The sequence below is a fragment of the Myxine glutinosa genome, chromosome 5 (genome assembly GCF_964187855.1).
Source record: "Myxine glutinosa chromosome 5, kmMyxGlut1.1, whole genome shotgun sequence".
NCBI lineage: Eukaryota > Metazoa > Chordata > Myxini > Myxiniformes > Myxinidae > Myxine > Myxine glutinosa.
In genome coordinates this window covers 211,426,926-211,451,200 of record NC_136265.1, presented here as the reverse complement: position 1 = coordinate 211,451,200, position 24,275 = coordinate 211,426,926, and the positions used below count along the sequence as shown (strand labels likewise).

The following is a 24,275-nucleotide window of genomic DNA, read 5'->3' as shown; positions in this document are numbered from 1 at the left end:
CCGGACACCTATCAGGACAGCAGCTAAACGGACGGACAGCCCCGGACACACAACCCAAAAACATAATGCCTCCGCGACATCGTCAGCGGAGGCATAAAAATTTTAAACTGAAAAATTTGCAACATAAATGTGGCGAGGATAACTACCCATGTGGTCTCATTTGAAGGACAATGATCTGTGATGCTGCACTCCCTGCAGGCACTGGATAGCAGTTTGCCTTTGATGAAGGTCCAGTAACTAACTGGGTAAGTTACACCTTCGACTCTGAGACAGACATGATGGCATTGGTTGCAGCCAGGCTGATCAATTATGGATGTTTATGGCTGGATATAGGTCGAGTAATTTGAAAATGTAACGTTCCTTTTGAACAACGACATAATAGCGACTTAATACGGTTTGCTTCATTCACGAGGATTCACCAGAAGAATACGAGGACCAATACATTCTCAAGAAATTTAACCACGATTACTAGAATGTCCACTTTATACATGTACAAACATGCAGAAAATGACGAATTGATCTCAGCTGCACCGCTGAAAAGACAGCGCCCAGATTGGAGTGGGGGTGAGGGTGAAGCAATCCAGGCCTGGAAAGCCATATACAGGAGGCAAGCGAGAATGGCCATCCCAAGAGAACAGCATATCGAAGTTGAAGCAAACGAAGGAGCTATTTTCCTGGCCTGCTAGCTAATGGGAAGAGTGCACGTTGTTTGTCAAATGTCTTCAGCATTACAGGGGTTCACTTCTACCATCATCACCTCACCTACAGACCAGAGATACCACAATTGTAGAATTTATTTGGAAGAGCAACAACCAGTATCAAACAGGGAAACACATATAAGTGCATGGCCACAGGCAGAGGTGTACGCTCTCATTGTTACCGATGCCATTGGAGGACTTACCACGAGAGGGGATCGTGTGCCCGGTACAGTATTAGAGTTGTTGAGGTCTTCATGAACTCGGTCAAGAAGCCACAGTAAAAACTCCTGGGCATCCTGCTGTGAGCTGCCCCGAAATTGAGAGGCATAACGGGCCACCACATGCTGCAAAACACATGGAGGAACAAAATTAGTAAAGAAGCAAAAACAAAGATGTACAATTTCGTTTAATGTACTGTACATACATATATACATTATACATACATGTACATAATACATAATACATATACATATATATACAGACTTGGCATTTAATATGGAATATTTTTTTTGTGGGGGTGAACTTACTTTTCAAGATGTCTTAGAACCAAAAGTTCATTGGAATTATGTTGAAATTTTTCTAGACTTTGTTGATGTGACGTTTAAAAGAAACAAAAACCACATTTGACATTTCGAAGCAAACAAATTGATCCTTGAAAGTGATGTAAACTGATATCGAACTCAATTCACGGACAGCACTGTTAAACTTCTCTGCGTTTTCCAGAAGTATCTCTTTATTTTGCACATTAGGCAAAAATTTTTTTATCAAAAACAAAAGTTAAATTACGAATGGGATTACGGACAGTAATATTACAGTTCAGTACTTCGTGTAACCCCCACGAGCATTCAGGAGAGCACGTACACGTTGAGGCATGCTCTTCACGAGATTTGCCAAGGTTTGGACAGGAATCGCTTGCTATGCAGTTACAATAGCCTGCTGCAATTCACGCACAGAGGCAGGCTGCTGGTCCAAGTTGTCGATTTGACGCGTTAATTCTGCCCACAAGTTCTCTATCGGATTCATATCCGGGGACATGGCAGGCCACTCCATATGCACTACACCACGGTCAGCAAGAAAGTGTTGGATCATGCGAGCATGATGAGGCCGTGCATTGTCATCTTCTTCTTTCTTTTTTTTGTATACTGAATCGAGGCTCGTGAAAGAGCTGACAACCGCGAGGGAAAGACAGCACAGGGGGACCGCGAGGGAAAGACAGCACAGGGGGACCACGAGGGAAAGACAGCACAGGGGGACCACGAGGGAAAGACAGCACAGGGGGACCACGAGGGAAAGACAGCACAGGGGGACCGCGAGGGAAAGACAGCACAGGGGGACCGCGAGGGAAAGACAGCACAGGGGGACCGCGAGGGAAAGACAGCACAGGGGGACCGCGAGGGAAAGACAGCACAGGGGGACCGCGAGGGAAAGACAGCACAGGGGGACCGCGAGGGAAAGACAGCACAGGGGGACCGTGAGGGAAAGACAGCACAGGGGGACCGCGAGGGAAAGACAGCACAGGGGGACCGCGAGGGAAAGACAGCACAGGGGGACCGCGAGGGAAAGACAGCACAGGGGGACCGTGAGGGAAAGACAGCACAGGGGGACCGCGAGGGAAAGACAGCACAGGGGGACCGCGAGGGAAAGACAGCACAGGGGGACCGCGAGGGAAAGACAGCACAGGGGGACCGCGAGGGAAAGAGCACAGGGGGACCGCAAGGGAAAGACAGCACAGGGGGACCGCGAGGGAAAGACAGTACAGGGGGACCACGAGGGAAAGACAGTACAGGGGGACCGTGAGGGAAAGACAGCACAGGGGGACCACGAGGGAAAGACAGTACAGGGGGACCGTGAGGGAAAGACAGCACAGGGGGACCACGAGGGAAAGACAGCACAGGGGGACCACGAGGGAAAGACAGCACAGGGGGACCACGAGGGAAAGACAGCACAGGGGGACCACAAGGGAAAGACAGCACAGGGGGACCACGAGGGAAAGACAGTACAGGGGAACCACGAGGGAAAGACAGCACAGGGGGACCGCAAGGGAAAGACAGCACAGGGGGACCGCGAGGGAAAGACAGTACAGGGGGACAACGAGGGAAAGACAGCACAGGGGGACCGCGAGGGAAAGACAGTACAGGCGGACAACGAGGGAAAGACAGCACAGGGGGACCGCGAGGGAAAGACAGCACAGGGGGAACGCGAGGGAAAGACAGCACAGGGGGACCATGAGGGAAAGACAGTACAGGGGGACCGCGAGGGAAAGACAGTACACGGGGACCGCGAGGGAAAGACAGTACACGGGGACCGCGAGGGAAAGACAGCACAAGGGGACCACGAGGGAAAGACAGCACAGGGGGACCACGAGGGAAAGACAGCACAGGGGGACCGCGAGGGAAAGACAGCACAGGGGGACCACGAGGGAAAGACAGCACAGGGGGACCACGAGGGAAAGACAGCACAGGGGGACCACGAGGGAAAGACAGCACAGGGGGACCGCGAGGGAAAGACAGCACAGGGGGACCGCGAGGGAAAGACAGCACAGGGGGACCGCGAGGGAAAGACAGCACAGGGGGACCGCGAGGGAAAGACAGCACAGGGGGACCGCGAGGGAAAGACAGCACAGGGGGAACGCGAGGGAAAGACAGTACAGGGGGACCGCGAGGGAAAGACAGCACAGGGGGAACGCGAGGGAAAGACAGCACAGGGGGACCATGAGGGAAAGACAGTACAGGGGGACCGCGAGGGAAAGACAGTACACGGGGACCGCGAGGGAAAGACAGCACAGGGGGACCACGAGGGAAAGACAGCACAGGGGGACCACGAGGGAAAGACAGCACAGGGGGACCACGAGGGAAAGACAGCACAGGGGGACCGCGAGGGAAAGACAGCACAGGGGGACCACGAGGGAAAGACAGCACAGGGGGACCGCGAGGGAAAGACAGCACAGGGGGACCACGAGGGAAAGACCCAAAGATCTTGGAAGACAAAGTTTCCTCGAAAGGCTGCACGAACAAATTGAAGCAATGTTTCTTCCAGAATGGCCCTGTGCTTGAACTGGTTCAGGTTTCCATTCAGAACAACCAGGTCAGTTTTGCCCCCTGCATGAAAAGCAGCCCAAACGGTCACCCCACCACCTCCAGCTTGGACTCTTGGCACTATACAATCTTCGTTGTAGGCTTCATGCACTTGTCTGCGCACTCGGACGCGGCCGTATTGACGATAGACCAGAAATATAGACTTGTCACTGAAGATCACGTGATTCCAGTGTCCTGGCTGCCATTGACGGTGCTCTCTGGCCCACTGCAATCGGTGCTGGCGGTGTTGTCTGGTCAGACGTGGCTTTCTCAGGGGACGCCTGGCACGATAGCCTGCTTGAACCAGTCGTTGGTTGACCAGCCTTCTGGATACAGGCACATTTGTCAGTTGCTGCCACTCAGCCCTAAGCCGATTAGCTGACTTGGTACGGCCATTGCGGACTAACCGGTGCAGCTGGCGATCATCCCTCCTTGTGGTTCTGCGGAGACGTACTGACCTCGGTATTGGAGTAGGGACACCCCTCTGAGCATTTCGTTTCAGGATCTTTGACACCTGACCTTGAGTGATGCCATACTGCCGAGCAATAGCACGCTGTTTCATGCCGGAATTTCGTAAAGCCACCACTAAATGACAAACAGCATTGTCGAGTTGACGGACCATCTCCAGGGGATGCGGAAATAACTTTTGTAGATGTGCAGCAGTTGTTTTCCACTAATACAGAATGCAACAACCCTTATATACCCGATTGTGAAGCCAATCGTCAAATGTACCTGTCCGTACAGTTTGTCACGCCACCTGTGATATAATCCTGATATTGACTTCTTGCTGCGACAGACAATCAGTGACATGGTTCTTTTAACAAAGAAATCACCGAAGCGTAAAAGAAACTCACCAGATTGATATACTGAGTTCAGAAAGTAAACCCAAGTCAAGAAAAAAAATATATTCCATATTAAATGCCAAGTCTGTATGTATGTATATATATATATATATATATTTATATATATATATATATATATATATATATATATATATGTACATACATACTGGATATACATATATACACACATACATGTACATACACAATGCAAAATAGTTGTGATTCTGTTTCTGATGATGTTCACCTTTTTAAAACCTTGGTTACATCACGTGGACACGTTGAATTTAAATCCAGTGATTGAACACTGTTTTTGCAGCGGTGGTGTGTGAAGGTATCCTCATGTGAACTTGTTGATGGTGTTCTTACATTGAATTTACAATGTACCTTTTTTGACTTTGCACAGTCACCTGCCTGTATTTGTTTGATTTCCCTTGCACACAACGATTCCTAGCAATAAATAGGAACGAAATGTCAATGTCAATATGTGTGTGTGGGTCTCTCTGTTTCTGTCTCTGCCTCTGCCTCATAAAGTTAAATACTGATCAAATAGGTCATTCATTTGTCGCAAAGCATAAAATTGATGAAGAAAGCAATAGTTTTAACAACACTTTAAAAAAAAAACATTATTATTATTATTTGGAAAATAACTCCACTTATTCGTTCCTCTTTTACATTCATTCTCATTTGTTATTAAAAGTGCCCTTGGAAAAACGCAATTATAAACTATCTTAAGACGGATTTCCACTTTAACATGAATTGCACGCAAGTTGGAAAACCCCTTTCGGGAGGGGGGCAAATTAAGTCTCTTTCAATCCAAAACCACGATCTTTTATACCCTCATTATCCACCCCATTCTCTCCTCTTTCCAAATTTCCCTCTTTGGAATTTCCTTCTGTATCCATCTTGTCCACCTCATGCATCATCTCCAGACCCCTCACCTCCCCCCCCCCCCCCCCACTATTCCTCCCCACGCCCATTGTTTGTCCAAGTCTGCCTCTGTATTGTCCTTCAACTCCACTGCTGGTGTTCTCCCCTCTCCCTGCTGTTCTGTTGTGTCCTGATCCGTTCATTGTACTAATTCTAGCTCTTCCACAAGCCTCGACTATGTATCCAAAAAACCCTCGATTCCATGTGGATTCGAACTACACCACAGAGTTTGCACCATACGATGACAATGGTATGTGCAAGATTCAAGCTGCAGCATTTAAAGTTCTATAAACGAGTTGGGTTGGAGTGCAATGTCCTTCATCTCTCACCACAATTGGAAATTTCCTTGAAATCTTACCCCATCTAGTATACAACCTCCCATGGTGCCCTTTGTGGAATATACACCGGGCCCATGAAAATTGTGTACAAATGGAAACAGAGCTGGAACACACCAGTTCAAGCACCCAATGGGATACATTCATTACGCCCATATAGCCCTCGGATTGCCAGCATCTATCCACGCGGTGTAAATGATGGCCAAATTGCAAACATATCCACAGGACATCATGTATAATTTATCAAAGAAGAATGCAATCTGCAAACCGAGTGTACACTAAATTTTCCTCCAGCGTGGGCAATTTATCATCAATGTCCATGCAGCTACCGAGCATCAAACGTTGCGTTTGGGGTTGCAATAAGTGTGAATGGGGGTTAAGTGAGGGGCAGGGTGATGACACAAGTGTGAAAATATTAAACCGAAGGAATAATGAGCGAGCATGATCCCCACAGGGCATTACCGTGGACCACGACTCAAAAGGTACAACACAATGTCGTTGCAATGAGGATTTTCACAAGTTTATATTTACTTCACTTCAGGACTCGTTTAATTGTGGGCGATTTTAAGAAAGTTACAGTAACTTCGATCTTAAATGCTTCATCAGCCGGACAGAATAAATAACTTGATGTTTTATATCTATCTATAATTCCAGTAATCTCTGTGTGTTTGTTTGTTTGTACGTTTGTCTGTGACCGCTGTTTCTCGACAACCACGGGTCCGATATACTTTAAACTTGCCAGGTATATTGCTGGGGACCCGAGGATGTGCCTTTTCAAGGTTTCATATTAATCGGACAATTACTTACCGAGCTATGTCCAAAAAACGATTCAACCAATCAGAGAGCAGCGAGCTATCGCGTGTGCCGAACGTGGCGGACACACTCTGCCTCGGATGGCACATTTGAGAGCGTATTCATTTATTTCACGTTTGCAAACTATGTTGGCGCTATGTTGGCGTTAAACTATGTTTTAAAACTAATTAAAACCCCGGGGGGATTGTCACTGTACTCGCAAGCCGTTCGCCGTTCGCTTTGGCGTTGCGAATGGACCAAAACATTTCATGCACCAAACCATTTCATGTAAAGCGTTCGCCGTTCGCTTTGGCGTTGCGAATGGACCAAAACATTTCATGGACCAAACCATTTCATGTAAATAGAGGGGGGGATATAATTTTAGATATAGATATAGTACGGGCATGCCCTAGTAAAACTAATGATAAGAAGCAGACGATATCGTGATGCCACAAAGACATTTACATAAAATAATCACAAGGACGAGGGCGAAATCAATGGCGCAAGTGAAGTCGATCGCAAATCCCCATGCTTCCGACCTAAAGCAGAGTTGAAAGTTGTTCAATGTTATTCTTATTTTAAACAATTAATAATATGTTATTATTAATTAATAATATACAGTCACGTGAAAAAGTAAGTACACCCCGATATTTATCACGACTTCAAATGCCTAAAATTAGAATCAGGTGCACCAGCTCAGGTGCAAATGATTAGAACATCGTTAGAGAGGATCTTGGAGGAACCTGTCTTATTTAAACCTCAGACATTTAGTTTGGTTTGCTCTTTGTTGTTGAAGTGTGTGGCGTCACCATGTCAAGATCAAAATAGCTCTCTGAGGCCTTCAGAAAGAAGGTTATAGATGCCTACGGGTCTGGGAAGGGATTTAAAAAGATATCCAAACAATTTGAAATCAATCATTCGACTGTCCGGAAGATCATCTACAAGTGGAGAAGATTCCAAACAACTGCCAACTTGTTCAGGCCAGGCCGCCCCAGCAAGTTCAGCCCGTGGCAAGACCGCAAGATGCTGAAAGAAGTCTCTAAGAACCCCAGAATGTCATCACGGGACCTACAGGTAGCTCTTGCCACTGTTGATGTCAAAATGCACGAGTCTACCATGAGAAAGAGGCTGCACAAATTTGATCTACATGAGAGGTGTGCCAGGAGGAAACATTTGCTGTCCAGAAAGAACATCAGGGCAACACTAAAGTTTGCCAATGAACACCTAGGCAAAGACCAGCACTTCTGGAACAATGTGCTCTGGACAGATGAGTCAAAGGTGGAGCTATTTGGCCACAGTACCAGAAGACATGTTTGGCGAAAACCAAAGACAGCATTTGACCACAAGAACCTGATACCAACTGTAAAGCATGGCAGTGGAAATATTATGGTTTGGGGCAGCTTTGCTGCATCAGGGCCTGGGCAGCTCACCATCAGAGAATCCACTATGAATTCTTCATTGTACCAGAGGGTGCTTGAGGATAATGTGAGGCCATCTGTCGGAAAGTTGAAGCTCAACCGAAGGTGGACCTTGCAACATGACAATGACCCTAAACATACCAGTAAATCCACCAAGGAATGGCTGAAAAGAAAGAAATGGAGTGTTCTGGAATGGCCAAGTCAAAGCCCGGATCTGAATCCCATCGATATGTTGTGGGGGGATTTGAAACGAGCTGTGCATGCAAGAAACCCCTCAAACATCGCACAGCTGAAAGAATTCTGCATGGAGGAGTGCGCAAAAATTTCTCCCAGTCGATATCAGAGACTGGTGGACAGTTATAAGAAACGCCTACTTGAGGTTGTTTCTGCCAAAGGGGGAAATACCACCTATTCGAGCCAAGGGTGTACTTACTTTTTCCACATAAGGAAATGGCATCTCTGTTAACTTTTTTGTTGAATAAATTATTGCAAAGTCAATTTGTCATTGTTTTTTGTTCAATTAGATCACCTTTATCTGTAGATACTGTTTAAATGAAGATCAAATATTGATATGTCCACACATGTTTAAAAGGTTTTAAAAAAACATTTAATGGGGTGCACTTACTTTTTCCACATGCGAAATTTGCATTTATGTTTATTTAAATTATACAATGGACTACAAAATGTAAATGTTTCATGATATTTGTTATATTATATCACCTTTATCGATCAATATTGTTGAAATGAAGATCAAATAGCTGTATGCTGAAATATGCTGAAAAAGTCAAAACTTTACATGGGGTGTACTTACTTTTTCACGTGACTGTATATATAAAAGAAAGTTTTTGTTTGTTACTTGCCTGAAAAGATTCCGGCAAGTATGTTGATCTGTTCGTTACTTGCCGGGAAAATTTTCCGGCAAGTATGTTGATCTGTTCGTTTGTTTGTCTGTTTGTCTGTCTGTCTGTCTGTCTGTCTGTCTGTCTGTCTGTTTGCAGCACTGCGTCTACACCGTTGCACGTAGAATCGCCAAACTTTGCACAAATATTGGTCTTGCCCTGGAATAGACTGTGCCCAATTGATGACGTCATCGGTGACGTGGTTCGGCCGCCATCTTGGAAAAACCGAAAAACTTTGCACCTCTATATCTCCGAAAGTACTGAACAGAAAAAATTGAGACATGGCTCATTGTAAAGAACTCTCCATGGGGAATAAAATATGTTAATGATGATGTCATAGGTTCCTCCATTATGACGTCATAATTCGCCAAGTACAAAACTTCATCCGATCAAGATGAAATTTCTTGAGCATCATCAAGGAATAAATTAGTTTAGAAAACAAGTAATGATGACTTCATCGGTCACGTGGTTTGGCCGCCATATTTGTCCTAAATGGCCGATAAAAAAGTACATTCCGGCAAGTCCTCGGTCTCTGACCGATTTTTCATCTGTCTGTCTGTTTGTCTGTCTGTCTGTTTGCAGCACTGCGTCTACACCGTTGCACGGAGAATCGCCAAACTTTGCACACATATTCGTCTTGCCCTGGAATAGACTGTGCCCAATTTATGACGTCATCGGTCACGTGTTTCGGCGGCCATCTTGGAAAAACCGAAATAATTTGCACCGCTATATCTCCGAAAGTACTGAACAGAAAAAATTGAGACATGGCTCATTGTATAGAACTCTCCATGGGGAATAAAATGTGTTGATGATGATGTCATCGGTGCCTCCATTATAACATCATAATTTGACAAGTACAAAACTTCATCCGATCAAGATGAAATTTCTTGAGCATAAAAAAAAATAAAAAAAATAACCACCTTTAGAGGCCATTTTTCCCCGCAAAGCGGGGGTTGGCCTTTTTCGGGAACCGTGGTTGTTGTTGTTTTTTGGTCCCCTTTTTGAAGCAATGTTTTACGGCCGGATGCCCTTCCTGACGCCAACCCTTTTTGCCGCCTTTAACGACAAACAGGGAATTACCAGTGAACTGGTACTCAATTAGCCGACCTCGGAAGGATGACAGGCTGAGTCAACCCCCCTGGCGTTAATTCAGCGATCGACCGGGATTACGAACCCAGGATCCTTGGTATCCTAAGCCGGCACCCTAGCCGCTAGCCCAACACCAACAACACGAGCATAATCTCAGAATAAATTAGTTTAGAAAACAAATAATGATGACATCATCGATCTCGTGGTTCGGCCATCATATTTGTCCAAAATGGCCAATAAAAAAAGTATATTCCGGCAAGTCCTCGGTCTCTGACCGATTTTTCATTACTTGCCGGAAATTTTTTTCCGGCAAGTATGTTGATCTGTTCGTTTGTTACTTGCCGGAAAAGATTCCGGCAAGTATGTTGATCTGTTCGTTTGTTTGTTACTTGCCGGAAAAGATTCCGGCAAGTATGTTGATCTGTTCGTTTGTTTGTTACTTGCCGGAAAAAATTTTCCGGCAAGTATGTTGATCTGTTCGTTTGTCTGTTTGTTACTTGCCGGAAAAGATTCCGGCAAGTATGTTGATCTGTTCGTTTGTTTGTCTGTCTGTCTGTTTGTCTGTCTGTCTGTTTGTCTGTCTGTCTGTTTGCAGCACTGCGTCTACACCGTTGCACGGAGAATCGCCAAACTTTGCACACATATTGGTCTTGCCCTGGAATAGACTGTGCCCAATTGATGACGTCATCGGTGACGTGGTTCGGCCGCCATCTTGGAAAAACCGAAAAACTTTGCACCTCTATATCTCCGAAAGTACTGAACAGAAAAAATTGAGACATGGCTCATTGTAAAGAACTCTCCATGGGGAATAAAATATGTAAATGATGACGTCATCAGTCACGTGGTTCGGTCGCCATCTTGGAAAAACGGCAAAACGTTGCGCCACTATATCTCCAAAAGTGCTGAACAGAAAAAATTGAGACATGGCTCATTGTAAAGAACTCTCCATGGGGAATAAAATATGTTAATGATGACGTCATCTGTCACGTGGTTCTGCCGCCATCTTGGAAAATCCGAAAAACTTTGCACCTCCATATCTCCGAAAGTGCTGAATAGAAAAAATTGAGACATGGCTCATTGGAAAGAACTCTCCATGGGGAATAAAATATGTTAATGATGACGTCATCGGTCACGTGGTTCGGCCGCCATCTTGGAAAAACTTTGCACCTCAATATCTCCGAAAGTGCTGAACAGAAAAAATTGAGACATGGCTCATTGTGAAGAACTCTCCATGGGGAATAAAATATGTTAATGATGACGTCATCGGTCACGTGGTTCAGCCACCATATTTGTCCTAAATGGCCGATAAAAAAGTAAATTCCGGCAAGTCCTCGGTCTCTGACCGATTTTTCATTACTTGCCGGAAAAAATTTTCCGGCAAGTATGTTGATCTGTTCGTTTGTCTGTTTGTCTGTTTGTCTGTTTGTCTGTCTGTTTGCAGCACTGCGTCTACACCGTTGCACGGAGAATCGCCAAACTTTGCACACATATTGGTCTTGCCCTGGAATAGACTGTGCCCAATTGATGACGTCATCAGTGACGTGGTTCGGCCGCCATCTTGGAAAAACCGAAAAACTTTGCACCTCTATATCTCCGAAAGTACTGTACAGAAAAAATTTAGACATGGCTCATTGTAAAGAACTCTCCATGGGGAATAAAATATGTAAATGATGACGTCATCAGTCACGTGGTTCGGGCGCCATCTTGGAAAAACGGCAAAACGTTGCGCCACTATATCTCCAAAAGTGCTGAACAGAAAAAATTGAGACATGGCTCATTGTAAAGAACTCGCCATGGGGAATAAAATATGTTAATGATGACGTCATCAGTCACGTGGTCGGCCGCCATCTTGGAAAAACCGAAAAACTTAGCACCTCCATATCTCCGAAAGTGCTGAATAGAAAAAATGGAGACATGGCTCATTGTAAAGAACTCTCCATGGGGAATAAAATATGTTAATGATGATGTCATCGGTCACGTGGTTCGGCCGCCATCTTGGAAAAACCGAAAAACTCTGCACCTCCACATCTCCAAAAGTCCTGAATAGAAAAAATTGAGGTATGGCTCATTGTAAAGAACTCTCCATGGGGAATAAAATATGTTAATGATGACGTCATCGGTCACGTGGTTCGGCCGCCATATTTGTCCTAAATGGCCGATAAAAAAGTACATTCCGGCAAGTCCTCGGTCTCTGACCGATTTTTCATTACTTGCCGGAAAAGATTCCGGCAAGTATGTTGATCTGTTCGTTTGTTTGTCTGTTTGTTACTTGCCGGAAAAGATTCCGGCAAGTATGTTGATCTGTTCGTTACTTGCCGGAAAAGATTCCGGCAAGTATGTTGATCTGTTCGTTACTTGCCGGAAAAATTTCCGGCAAGTATGTTGATCTGTTCGTTTGTTTGTTACTTGCCGGAAAAGATTCCGGCAAGTATGTTGATCTGTTCGTTACTTGCCGGAAAAATTTTTCCGGCAAGTATGTTGATCTGTTCGTTTGTTACTTGCCGGAAAAATTTTCCGGCAAGTATGTTGATCTGTTCGTTTGTTTGTCTGTCTGTCTGTTTGTCTGTCTGTTTGTTACTTGCCGGAAAAATTTTCCGGCAAGTATGTTGATCTGTTCGTTTGTTTGTCTGTCTGTCTGTTTGTCTGTCTGTTTGTCTGTCTGTTTGTCTGTTTGCAGCACTGCGTCTACACCGTTGCACGGAGAATCGCCAAACTTTGCACACATAATGGTCTTGCCCTCTAATATACTGTGCCTCAATGATGACGTCATCAGTGACGTGGTTCGGCCGCCATCTTGGATAAACCGAATAAATTTGCACCTCTATATCTCCGAAAGTACTGAACAGAAAAAATTGAGACATGGCTCATTGTAAAGAACTCTCCATGGGGAATAAAATATGTTAATGATGACGTCATATGTCACGTGGTCGGCCGCCATCTTGGAAAAACGGCAAAAATTTGCACCACTATATCTCCAAAAGTGCTGAACAGAAAAAATTGAGACATGGCTCATTGTAAAGAACTCTCCATGGGGAATAAAATATGTAAATGATGACGTCATCAGTCACGTGGTTCGGTCGCCATCTTGGAAAAACGGCAAATCGTTGCGCCACTATATCTCCAAAAGTGCTGAACAGAAAAAATTGAGACATGGCTCATTGGAAAGAACTCTCCATGGGGAATAAAATATGTTAATGATGACGTCATCGGTCACGTGGTTCGGCCGCCATCTTGGAAAAAACGAAAATTTTTGCACCTCGATATCTCAAAGTGCTGAACAGAAAAAATTGAGACATGGCTCATTGTAAAGAACTCTCCATGGGGAATAAAATATGTTAATGATGACGTCATCGGTCACGTGGTTCGGCCGCCATCTTGGAAAAAACGAAAATTTTTGCACCTCCATATCTCCGAAAGTCCTGAACAGAAAAAATTGAGACATGGCTCATTGTAAAGAACTCACCATGGGGAATAAAATATGTTAATGATGACGTCATCGTTCACGTGATTCGGCCGCCATCTTGGAAAATCCGAAAAACTTTGCACCTCCATATCTCCGAAAGTGCTGAATAGAAAAAATTGAGACATGGCTCATTGTAAAGAACTCTCCATGGGGAATAAAATATGTTAATGATGACGTCATATGTCACGTGGTCGGCCGCCATCTTGGAAAAACGGCAAAACTTTGCACCACTATATCTCCAAAAGTGCTGAACAGAAAAAATTGAGACATGGCTCATTGGAAAGAACTCTCCATGGGGAATAAAATATGTTAATGATGACGTCATATGTCACGTGGTTCGGCCGCCATCTTGGAAAAAAATTGCACCTCCATATCTCTGAAAGTGCTGAATATAAAAAATTGAGACATGGCTCATTGAAAAGAACTCTCCATGGGGAATAAAATAAGTTACTGATGACGTCATCTATCACGTGTTTCGGCCACCATATTTGTCCTAAATGGCCGATAAAAAAGTACATTCCGGCAAGTCCTCGGTCTCTGACCGATTTTTCATTTGTCTGTTTGTCTGTCTGTCTGTTTGTCTGTTTGTCTGTCTGTTTGCAGCACTGCGTCTACACCGTTGCACGGAGAATCGCCAAACTTTGCACACATATTGGTCTTGCCCTGGAATAGACTGTGCCCAATTGATGACGTCATCGGTGACGTGGTTCGGCCGCCATCTTGGAAAAACCGAAAAACTTTGCACCTCTATATCTCCGAAAGTACTGAACAGAAAAAATGGAGACATGGCTCATTGTAAAGAACTCTCCATGGGGAATAAAATATGTTAATGATGACGTCATATGTCACGTGGTCGGCCGCCATCTTGGAAAAACGGCAAAAATTTGCACCACTATATCTCCAAAAGTGCTGAACAGAAAAAATTGAGACATGGCTCATTGTAAAGAACTCTCCATGGGGAATAAAATATGTTAACGATGACGTCATATGTCACGTGGTCGGCCGCCATCTTGGAAAAACGGCAAAAATTTGCACCACTATATCTCCAAAAGTGCTGAACAGAAAAAATTGAGACATGGCTCATTGTAAAGAACTCTCCATGGGGAATAAAATATGTTAATGATGACGTCATCAGTCACGTGGTCGGCCGCCATCTTGGAAAAACGGCAAAACTTTGCACCACGATATCTCCAAAAGTGCTGAACAGAAAAAATTGAGACATGGCTCATTGTAAAGAACGCTCCATGGGGAATAAAATATGTTAATGATGACGTCATCAGTCGCGTGGTCGGCCGCCATCTTGGAAAAACCGAAAAACCTAGCACCTCCATATCTCCGAAAGTGCTGAATAGAAAAAATTGAGACATGGCTCATTGTCAAGAACTCTCCATGTGGAATAAAATATGTTAATGATGACGTCATCGGTCACGTGGTGCGGCCGCCATCTTGGAAAAACGGGAAAAAAAATCACCTCCATATCTCCGAAAGTGCTGAATAGAAAAAATTGAGACATGGCTCATTGGAAAGAACTCTCCAGGGGGAATAAAATATGTTAATGATGACGTCATCGGTCACGTGGTTCGGCCGCCATCTTGGAAAATCCGAAAAACGTTGCACCTCTATCTCCAAAAGTGCTGAACAGAAAAAATTGAGACATGGCTCATTGGAAAGAACTCTCCAGGGGGAATAAAATATGTTAATTATGACGTCATCGGTCACGTGGTTCGGCCGCCCTATTTGTCCTAAATGGCCGATAAAAAAGTACATTCCGGCAAGTCCTCGGTCTCTGACCGATTTTTCATCTGTTTGTCTGTTTGTCTGTTTGTCTGTTTGCAGCACTGCGTCTACACCGTTGCACGGAGAATCGCCAAACTTTGCACACATATTGGTCTTGCCCTGGAATAGACTGTGCCCAATTGATAACGTCATCGGTGACGTGGTTCGGCCGCCATCTTGGAAAAACCGAAAAACTTTGCACCTCTATATCTCCAAAAGTACTGTACAGAAAAAATTGAGACATGGCTCATTGTAAAGAACTCTCCATGGGGAATAAAATATGTTTATGATGACGTCATATGTCACGTGGTCGGCCGCCATCTTGGAAAAACGGCAAAACTTTGCACCGCTATATCTCCAAAAGTGCTGAACAGAAAAAATTGAGACATGGCTCATTGTAAAGAACTCTCCATGGGTAATAAAATATGTTAATGATGACGTCATCAGTCACGTGGTTCGGCCGCCATCTTGGAAAATGGCAAAATTTTGCACCACTATATCTCCAAAAGTGCTGAACAGAAAAAATTGAGCTCATTGTAAAGAACTCTCCATGGGGAATAAAATGTTAGTGATGACGTCATTGGTCACGTGGTTCGGCCGCCATCTTGGAAAAAGTTTGCAACTCTATATCTCCGAAAGTGCTGAACAGAAAAAATTGAGACATGGCTCATTGTAAAGAACTCTCCATGGGGAATAAAATATGTTAATGATGACGTCATCAATCACGTGGTTCGGCCGCCATCTTGGAAAAACCTAAAAACTTTGCACCTCCATATCTCTGAAAGTACTGAATAGAAAAAATTGAGACATGGCTCATTGTAAAGAACTCTTGATGGGGAATAAAATATGTTAATGATGACGTCATCAGTTACGTAGTTCGGCCGCCATCTTGGAAAAACCGAAAAACCTACCACCTCCATATCTCCCAAAGTGCTGAATAGAAAAAATTGAGATGTGACTCATTGTAAAGAACTCTCCATGGGGAATAAAATATGTTAATGATGACGTCATAGGTAACGTGGTTCGGCCGCCATCTTGGAAAAACCGAAAAACGTTGCACCTCCATATCTCCAAAAATGCTCAATATAAAAAATTGAGACATGGCTCATTGTAAAGAACTCTCCATGGGGAATAAAATATGTTAATGATGACGTCATATGTCACGTGGTTCGGCCGCCATCTTGGAAAAACCGAAAAATTTTGCACCTCCATATCTCTGAAAGTGCTGAATAGAAAATTTGTCTGTTTGTCTGTTTGTCTGTCTGTTTGCAGCACTGCGTCTACACCGTTGCACGTAGAATCGCCAAACTTTGCACACATATTGGTGTTGCCCTGGAATAGACTGTGCCCAATTGATGACGTCATCGGTCACGTTGTTCGGCCGCCATCTTGGAAAAACTTTGCACCTCGATATCTCCAAAAGTGCTGAACAGAAAAAATTGAGACATGGCTCATTGTAAAGAACTCTCGATGGGGAATAAAATATGTTAATGATGACATCATCAGTCACGTGGTCGGCCGCCATCTTGGAAAAACGGCAAAACTTTGCACCACGAAATCTCCAAAAGTGCTGAACAGAAAAAATTGAGACATGGCTCATTGTAAAGAACTCTCCATGGGGAATAAAATTTGTTAATGATGACATCATATGTCAGGTGGTTCGGCCGCCATCTTGGAAAAACCGAAAAAATTAGCATGTCAGGTGGTTCGGCTCATTGTAAAGAACTCTCCATGGGGAATAAAATTTGTTAATGATGACATCATATGTCAGGTGGTTCGGCCGCCATCTTGGAAAAACCGAAAAAATTTGCACCTCTATATCTCCGAAAGTACTGAACAGAAAAAATTGAGACATGGCTCATTGTAAAGAACTCTACATGGGGAATAAAATATGTAAATGATGACGTCATCAGTCACGTGGTTCGGTCGCCATCTTGGAAAAACGGCAAAACGTTGCACCACTATATCTCCAAAAGTGCTGAACAGAAAAAATTGAGACATGGCTCATTGTAAAGAACTCTCCATGGGGAATAAAATATGTTAATGATGACGTCATATGTCACGTGGTCGGCCGCCATCTTGGAAAAACCGAAAAACTTTGCACCTCCACATCTCCAAACGTCCTGAATAGAAAAAATTGAGACATGGCTCATTGTAAAGAACTCTCCATGGGGAATAAAATATGTTAATGATGATGTCATAGGTTCCTCCATTATGACGTCATAATTCGCCAAGTACAAAACTTCATCCGATCAAGATGAAATTTCTTGAGCATCATCAAGGAATAAATTAGTTTAGAAAACAAGTAATGATGACTTCATCGGTCACGTGGTTTGGCCGCCATATTTGTCCTAAATGGCCGATAAAAAAGTACATTCCGGCAAGTCCTCGGTCTCTGACCGATTTTTCATTACTTGCCGGAAAAGATTCCGGCAAGTATGTTGATCTGTTCGTTTGTTTGTCTGTTTGTTACTTGCCGGAAAAGATTCCGGCAAGTATGTTGATCTGTTCGTTACTTGCCGGAAAAGATTCCGGCAAGTATGTTGATCTGTTCGTTACTTGCCGGAAAAATTTCCGGCAAGTATGTTGATCTGTTCGTTTGTTTGTTACTTGCCGGAAAAGATTCCGGCAAGTATGTTGATCTGTTCGTTTGTTTGTCTGTTTGTCTGTTTGTCTGTCTGTCTGTCTGTTTGCAGCACTGCGTCTACACCGTTGCACGTAGAATCGCCAAACTTTGCACACATATTGGTCTTGCCCTGGAATAGACTGTGCCCAATTGATGACGTCATCGGTGACGTGGTTCGGCCGCCATCTTGGAAAAACCGAAAAACTTTGCACCTCTATATCTCCGAAAGTACTGAACAGAAAAAATTGAGACATGGCTCGTTGTAAAGAACTCTCCATGGGGAATAAAATACGTAAATGATGACGTCATCAGTCACGTGGTTCTGGCGCCATCTTGGAAAAACCGAAAAACGTTGCACCACTATATCTCCAAAAGTGCTGAACAGAAAAAATTGAGACTTGGCTCATTGTAAAGAACTCTCCATGGGGAATAAAATATGTTAATGATGACGTCATATGTCACGTGGTCGGCCGCCATCTTGGAAAAACGGCAAAAGTTTTCACCACTATAACTCCAAAAGTGCTGAACAGAAAAAATTGAGACATGGCTCATTGTAAAGAACTCTCCATGGGGAATAAAATATGTTAATGATGACGTCATCAGTCACGTGGTCGGCCGCCATCTTGGAAAAACCGAAAAACTCTGCACCTCCACATCTCCAAAAGTCCTGAACAGAAAAAATTGAGGTATGGCTCATTGTAAAGAACTCTCCATGGGGAATAAAATATGTTAATGATGACGTCATGTATCACATAGTTCGGCCGCCATATTTGTTCTAAATGGCCGATAAAAAAGTACATTCCGGCAAGTCCTCGGTCTCTGGCCGATTTTTCATTTGTTTGTCTGTTTGTCTGTTTTTTTTTTTTTTTTTGTTTTTTTTTGTATACAATATCGAGGCTCGTGAAAGAGCGAACATTAATCACACAGAAAGACAAACCGACACATAAAACATATAACATAGGGAGCGGTAGACAAGATGGGGAGAGAGGGGGAAGGACACAAACACAACATTTGAGAGCAGGGACCGAGAGACATGGAGACATCGAGAGATCTGAGAGAGGGCGAGGGCTTTGGGGGGGGGGGGGCGTGGGAAGGGGGCAGTGGGAGAGGTATAAAACATATGGACACTGCCAGGACTTCCAGGAAAGAAGTTGGAATTTCAAACAAGGTGGATCTGGGGTGAATTAGCGGGGGTAGAAAAGATCAAGGTTTTGGATGGGGGAAGATAAGAGATGGTGGTGAACAGCTGTTTTAAAGACCTGGAGGGAGGAGTGGGATTGAAGGGAGTGAGGGAGTTTGTTCCAGAGGCGGGAGAAAAGAGGAATGAAAGAGTGAAGGTGAGCGGAGAGCCGAGATTTCGGCAGTTTAACCATTAGAGGGTTGCTGGCAGATCTTGTGCGACCTGTAGGAATATTTGGGGGACAGAGCACAGAGAGAGCTGGGGGTGCAAGGCCGGAGAGGAGTCGGTAGAAGACAGAAAGACCACCTACCTGCCTGCGGTGAGTGAGTGAAAGGCCCTCAGAGATAGCTTCATCGCGGGAGATTCCAATAATTCTGAAAGCTTTGGTTTCAACAGCGTGAAGCCGAGCTAGGTGTGAGGCAGGAGCACCGGCCCATAGGGGAGAACTGTATTCCATTGAGCTGCGGATGAAAGCCTTGTATGTGGTGAGGAGCTCAGGTGTGCCGAGGAAGGACTTCGCACGACGGAGGATGCCCAGTCGGCGACTGGCTTTGGAGGCCAGCTTGGAAATGTGGTTTTCCCAAGAAAGATCATGGCAGATAGTGAGACCCAAAATCTTGAGCGACAGAACTTCTTGGAGAGGATTGTTGAGAAAGTAGATGGGAGGGTTGTCCAGTCGATCTTTTCGGAGAGACATAGTAAGAGTGTGAGATTTGTCAGGATTGAAAGACATGTTCCACTTGTTTGACCAGTCTGTGATTTTGTCCAGGTCTTCAGAGAGTGAGGAGGCAGCAGACTGCCGATCTGAGGGAAGAGGAATGGAGCGGCAGAGAGTGGAGTCATCAGCAAAGAGATAGAGAGGATTTTCGAGAGAGTCAGAGAGATCATTGATGAAGACCAGAAAAAGCACGGGGCCCAGAACACTGCCTTGGGGAACTCCAGCCTGAACAGGAAGAGGAGATGAGAGAAACCCATTCAGGGCCACACGTTGACAACGACTAGAGAGGAAGTCCGCCAGCCATGCGTGGAGATTTCCATGGATACCAAAGGAGGAGAGTTTGGTGAGCAGAGCGGGGTGCCAGACTGTGTCGAAGGCACGTGATATGTCGAGGGAGACAGCTCTAATTTCCTGTTTGGCATTGAGGACCTCCATCCATTGTTGAGACAGCAGAAGCAGCATGTCCAGAGTAGAGTGACCTGGTCTGAAACCAAATTGATGATCAGAGATCAAGCCATTGGAGAAGAGGAAAGATTTCATATCAGAAGCAATGATGGATTCCATGACTTTGCTGATAATTGGGAGAAGGCTGATTGGTCTGTAGTTGCTAGGATCTGTTTTTGCACCTTTTTTGTGCAAAGCGGTGATGTTGGCTGATTTCCAAGCAGATGGCAGTTGACCTTGAGCAAAAGAGAGGGTGAAGAGAACAGAGAGAGGGTGAGATAGAGCAGCAGAGCAGGATTTTAGGACCCGTGGGCTGATGCCGTCGGGTCCAGTTGCAGAATCAGAGTCGAGGGTTGACAGAAACTTTTCCACCTTGTCAGGAGGAAAGGACACGGAGTCCAGGAGCAGCAGGGTACGACTGGGTATGGTGGGTACAGAGAGGGATGGGTTTGGGACACAAGATTTAGAGGCAAACACAGAGTTGAGGCATTCAGCTTTTTCACGTGCGGAGTCAGCTGTGTAGCCGTTTGAGGTAAGGGAGGGGATGGAGGGGGCACAAACACCAGAAACGGATTTGACCAGACGCCACCAGGATTTGGAAGAGGGAGACAGATAAGAGACCTGTTTGTCTGTTTGCAGCACTACGTCTACACCGTTGCACGTAGAATCGCCAAACTTTGCACACGTATTTGTCTTGCCCTCTAATATATTGTGCCCAAATGATGACGTCATCGGTCACGTGGTTCGGCCGCCATCTTGGAAAAACCGAAAAACGTTGCACCTCTATATCTCCAAAAGTAATTAACAGACAAAATCGAGACATGGCTCATTGTAAATAATTCTCCATGGGGAATAAAATATGTTAATGATGACGTCATCGGTCACGTGGTTCGACCGCCATCTTGGAAAAACGGCAAAACTTTGCACCACTATATCTCCAAAAGTGCTGAACAGAAAAAATTGAGACATGGCTCATTGTAAAGAACTCTCCATGGGGAATAAAATATGTAAATGATGACGTCATCAGTCACGTGGTTCGGGCGCCATCTTGGAAAAACGGCAAAACGTTGCGCCACTATATCTCCAAAAGTGCTGAACAGAAAAAATTGAGACATGGCTCATTGTAAAGAACTCTCCATGGGGAATAAAATATGTTAATGATGACGTCATATGTCACGTGGTCGGCCGCCATCTTGGAAAAACGGCAAAAATTTGCACCACTATATCTCCAAAAGTGCTGAACAGAAAAAATTGAGACATGGCTCATTGTAAAGAACTCTCCATGGGGAATAAAATATGTTAATGATGACGTCATCAGTCACGTGGTCGGCCGCCATCTCGGAAAAACCGAAAAACTTAGCACCTCCATATCTCCGAAAGTGCTGAATAGAAAAAATTGAGACATGGCTCATTGTAAAGAACTCTCCATGGGGAACAAAATATGTTAATGATGATGTCATCGGTCACGTGGTTCGGCCGCCATCTTGGAAAAACCGAAAACCTCTGCACCTCCACATCTCCAAAAGTCCTGAAGAGAAAAAATTGAGGTATGGCTCATTGTAAAGAACTCTCCATGGGGAATAAAATATGTTAATGATGACGTCATCGGTCACGTGGTTCGGCCGCCATATTTGTCCTAAATGGCCGATAAAAAAGTACATTCCGGCAAGTCCTCGGTCTCTGACCGATTTTTCATTTGTTACTTGCCGGAAAAATTTTTCCGGCAAGTATGTTGATCTGTTCGTTTGTTTGTCTGTTTGTTACTTGCCGGAAAAATTTTCCGGCAAGTATGTTGATCTGTTCGTTTGTCTGTTTGTCTGTTTGTCTGTTTGTCTGTTTGCAGCACTGCGTCTACACCGTTGCACGGAGAATCGCCAAACTTTGCACACATATTGGTCTTGCCCTGGAATAGACTGTGCCCAATTGATGACGTCATCGGTGACGTGGTTCAGCCGCCATCTTGGAAAAACCGAAAAACTTTGCACCTCTATATCTCCGAAAGTACTGTACAGAAAAAATTGAGACATGGCTCATTGTAAAGAACTCTCCATGGGGAATAAAATATGTTTATGATGACGTCATATGTCACGTGGTCGGCCGCCATCTTGGAAAAACGGCAAAACTTTGCACCGCTATATCTCCAAAAGTGCTGAACAGAAAAAATTGAGACATGGCTCATTGTAAAGAACTCTCCATGGGTAATAAAATATGTTAATGATGACGTCATCAGTCACGTGGTTCGGCCGCCATCTTGGAAAATGGCAAAATTTTGCACCACTATATCTCCAAAAGTGCTGAACAGAAAAAATTGAGCTCATTGTAAAGAACTCTCCATGGGGAATAAAATGTTAGTGATGACGTCATTGGTCACGTGGTTCGGCCGCCATCTTGGAAAAAGTTTGCAACTCTATATCTCCGAAAGTGCTGAACAGAAAAAATTGAGACATGGCTCATTGTAAAGAACTCTCCATGGGGAATAAAATATGTTAATGATGACGTCATCAGTCACGTGGTTCGGCCGCCATCTTGGAAAAACCTAAAAATTTTGCACCTCCATATCTCTGAAAGTACTGAATAGAAAAAATTGAAACATGGCTCATTGTAAAGAACTCTTGATGGGGAATAAAATATGTTAATGATGACGTCATCAGTTACGTAGTTCGGCCGCCATCTTGGAAAAACGGAAAAACCTACCACCTCCATATCTCCCAAAGTGCTGAATAGAAAAAATTGAGATGTGACTCATTGTAAAGAACTCTCCATGGGGAATAAAATGTTAGTGATGACGTCATTGGTCACGTGGTTCGGCCGCCATCTTGGAAAAAGTTTGCAACTCTATATCTCCGAAAGTGCTGAACAGAAAAAATTGAGACATGGCTCATTGTAAAGAACTCTCCATGGGGAATAAAATATGTTAATGATGACGTCATCAGTCACGTGGTTCGACCGCCATCTTGGAAAAACCTAAAAATTTTGCACCTCCATATCTCTGAAAGTACTGAATAGAAAAAATTGAGACATGGCTCATTGTAAAGAACTCTTGATGGGGAATAAAATATGTTAATGATGACGTCATCAGTTACGTAGTTCGGCCGCCATCTTGGAAAAACGGAAAAACCTACCACCTCCATATCTCCCAAAGTGCTGAATAGAAAAAATTGAGATGTGACTCATTGTAAAGAACTCTCCATGGGGAATAAAATATGTTAATGATGACGTCATAGGTAACGTGGTTCGGCCGCCATCTTGGAAAAACCGAAAAACGTTGCACCTCCATATCTCCAAAAATGCTCAATATAAAAAATTGAGACATGGCTTATTGTAAAGAACTCTCCATGGGGAATAAAATATGTTCATGATGACATCATCGGTCACGTGGTTCGGCCGCCATATTTGTCCTAAATGGCCGATAAAAAAGTAAATTCCGGCAAGTCCTCGGTCTCTGACCGATTTTTCATCTGTCTGTCTGTTTGTCTGTTTGTCTGTCTGTTTGCAGCACTGCGTCTACACCGTTGCACGGAGAATCGCCAAACTTTGCACACATATTGGTCTTGCCCTGGAATAGACTGTGCCCAATTGATGACGTCATCGGTGACGTGGTTCGGCCGCCATCTTGGAAAAACCGAAAAACTTTGCACCTCTATATCTCCGAAAGTACTGAACAGAAAAAATGGAGACATGGCTCATTGTAAAGAACTCTCCATGGGGAATAAAATATGTTAATGATGACGTCATATGTCACGTGGTCGGCCGCCATCTTGGAAAAACGGCAAAAATTTGCACCACTATATCTCCAAAAGTGCTGAACAGAAAAAATTGAGACATGGCTCATTGTAAAGAACTCTCCATGGGGAATAAAATATGTTAACGATGACGTCATATGTCACGTGGTCGGCCGCCATCTTGGAAAAACGGCAAAAATTTGCACCACTATATCTCCAAAAGTGCTGAACAGAAAAAATTGAGACATGGCTCATTGTAAAGAACTCTCCAT

General features: G+C 44.3%; 1 protein-coding gene across 1 annotated transcript in view; it reads right to left on the bottom strand.

The window, feature by feature from the left end:
* Positions 1–24,275, bottom strand: part of LOC137426429 (uncharacterized) — a 132,791-nt gene that overhangs the window by 88,433 nt on the left and 20,083 nt on the right. The window contains exon 2 of the mRNA XM_078779445.1: positions 902–1,042. Within this exon, the coding sequence (XP_078635571.1) occupies positions 902–1,042 (141 nt within the window). The remainder of the gene's footprint in view (positions 1–901; positions 1,043–24,275) is intronic.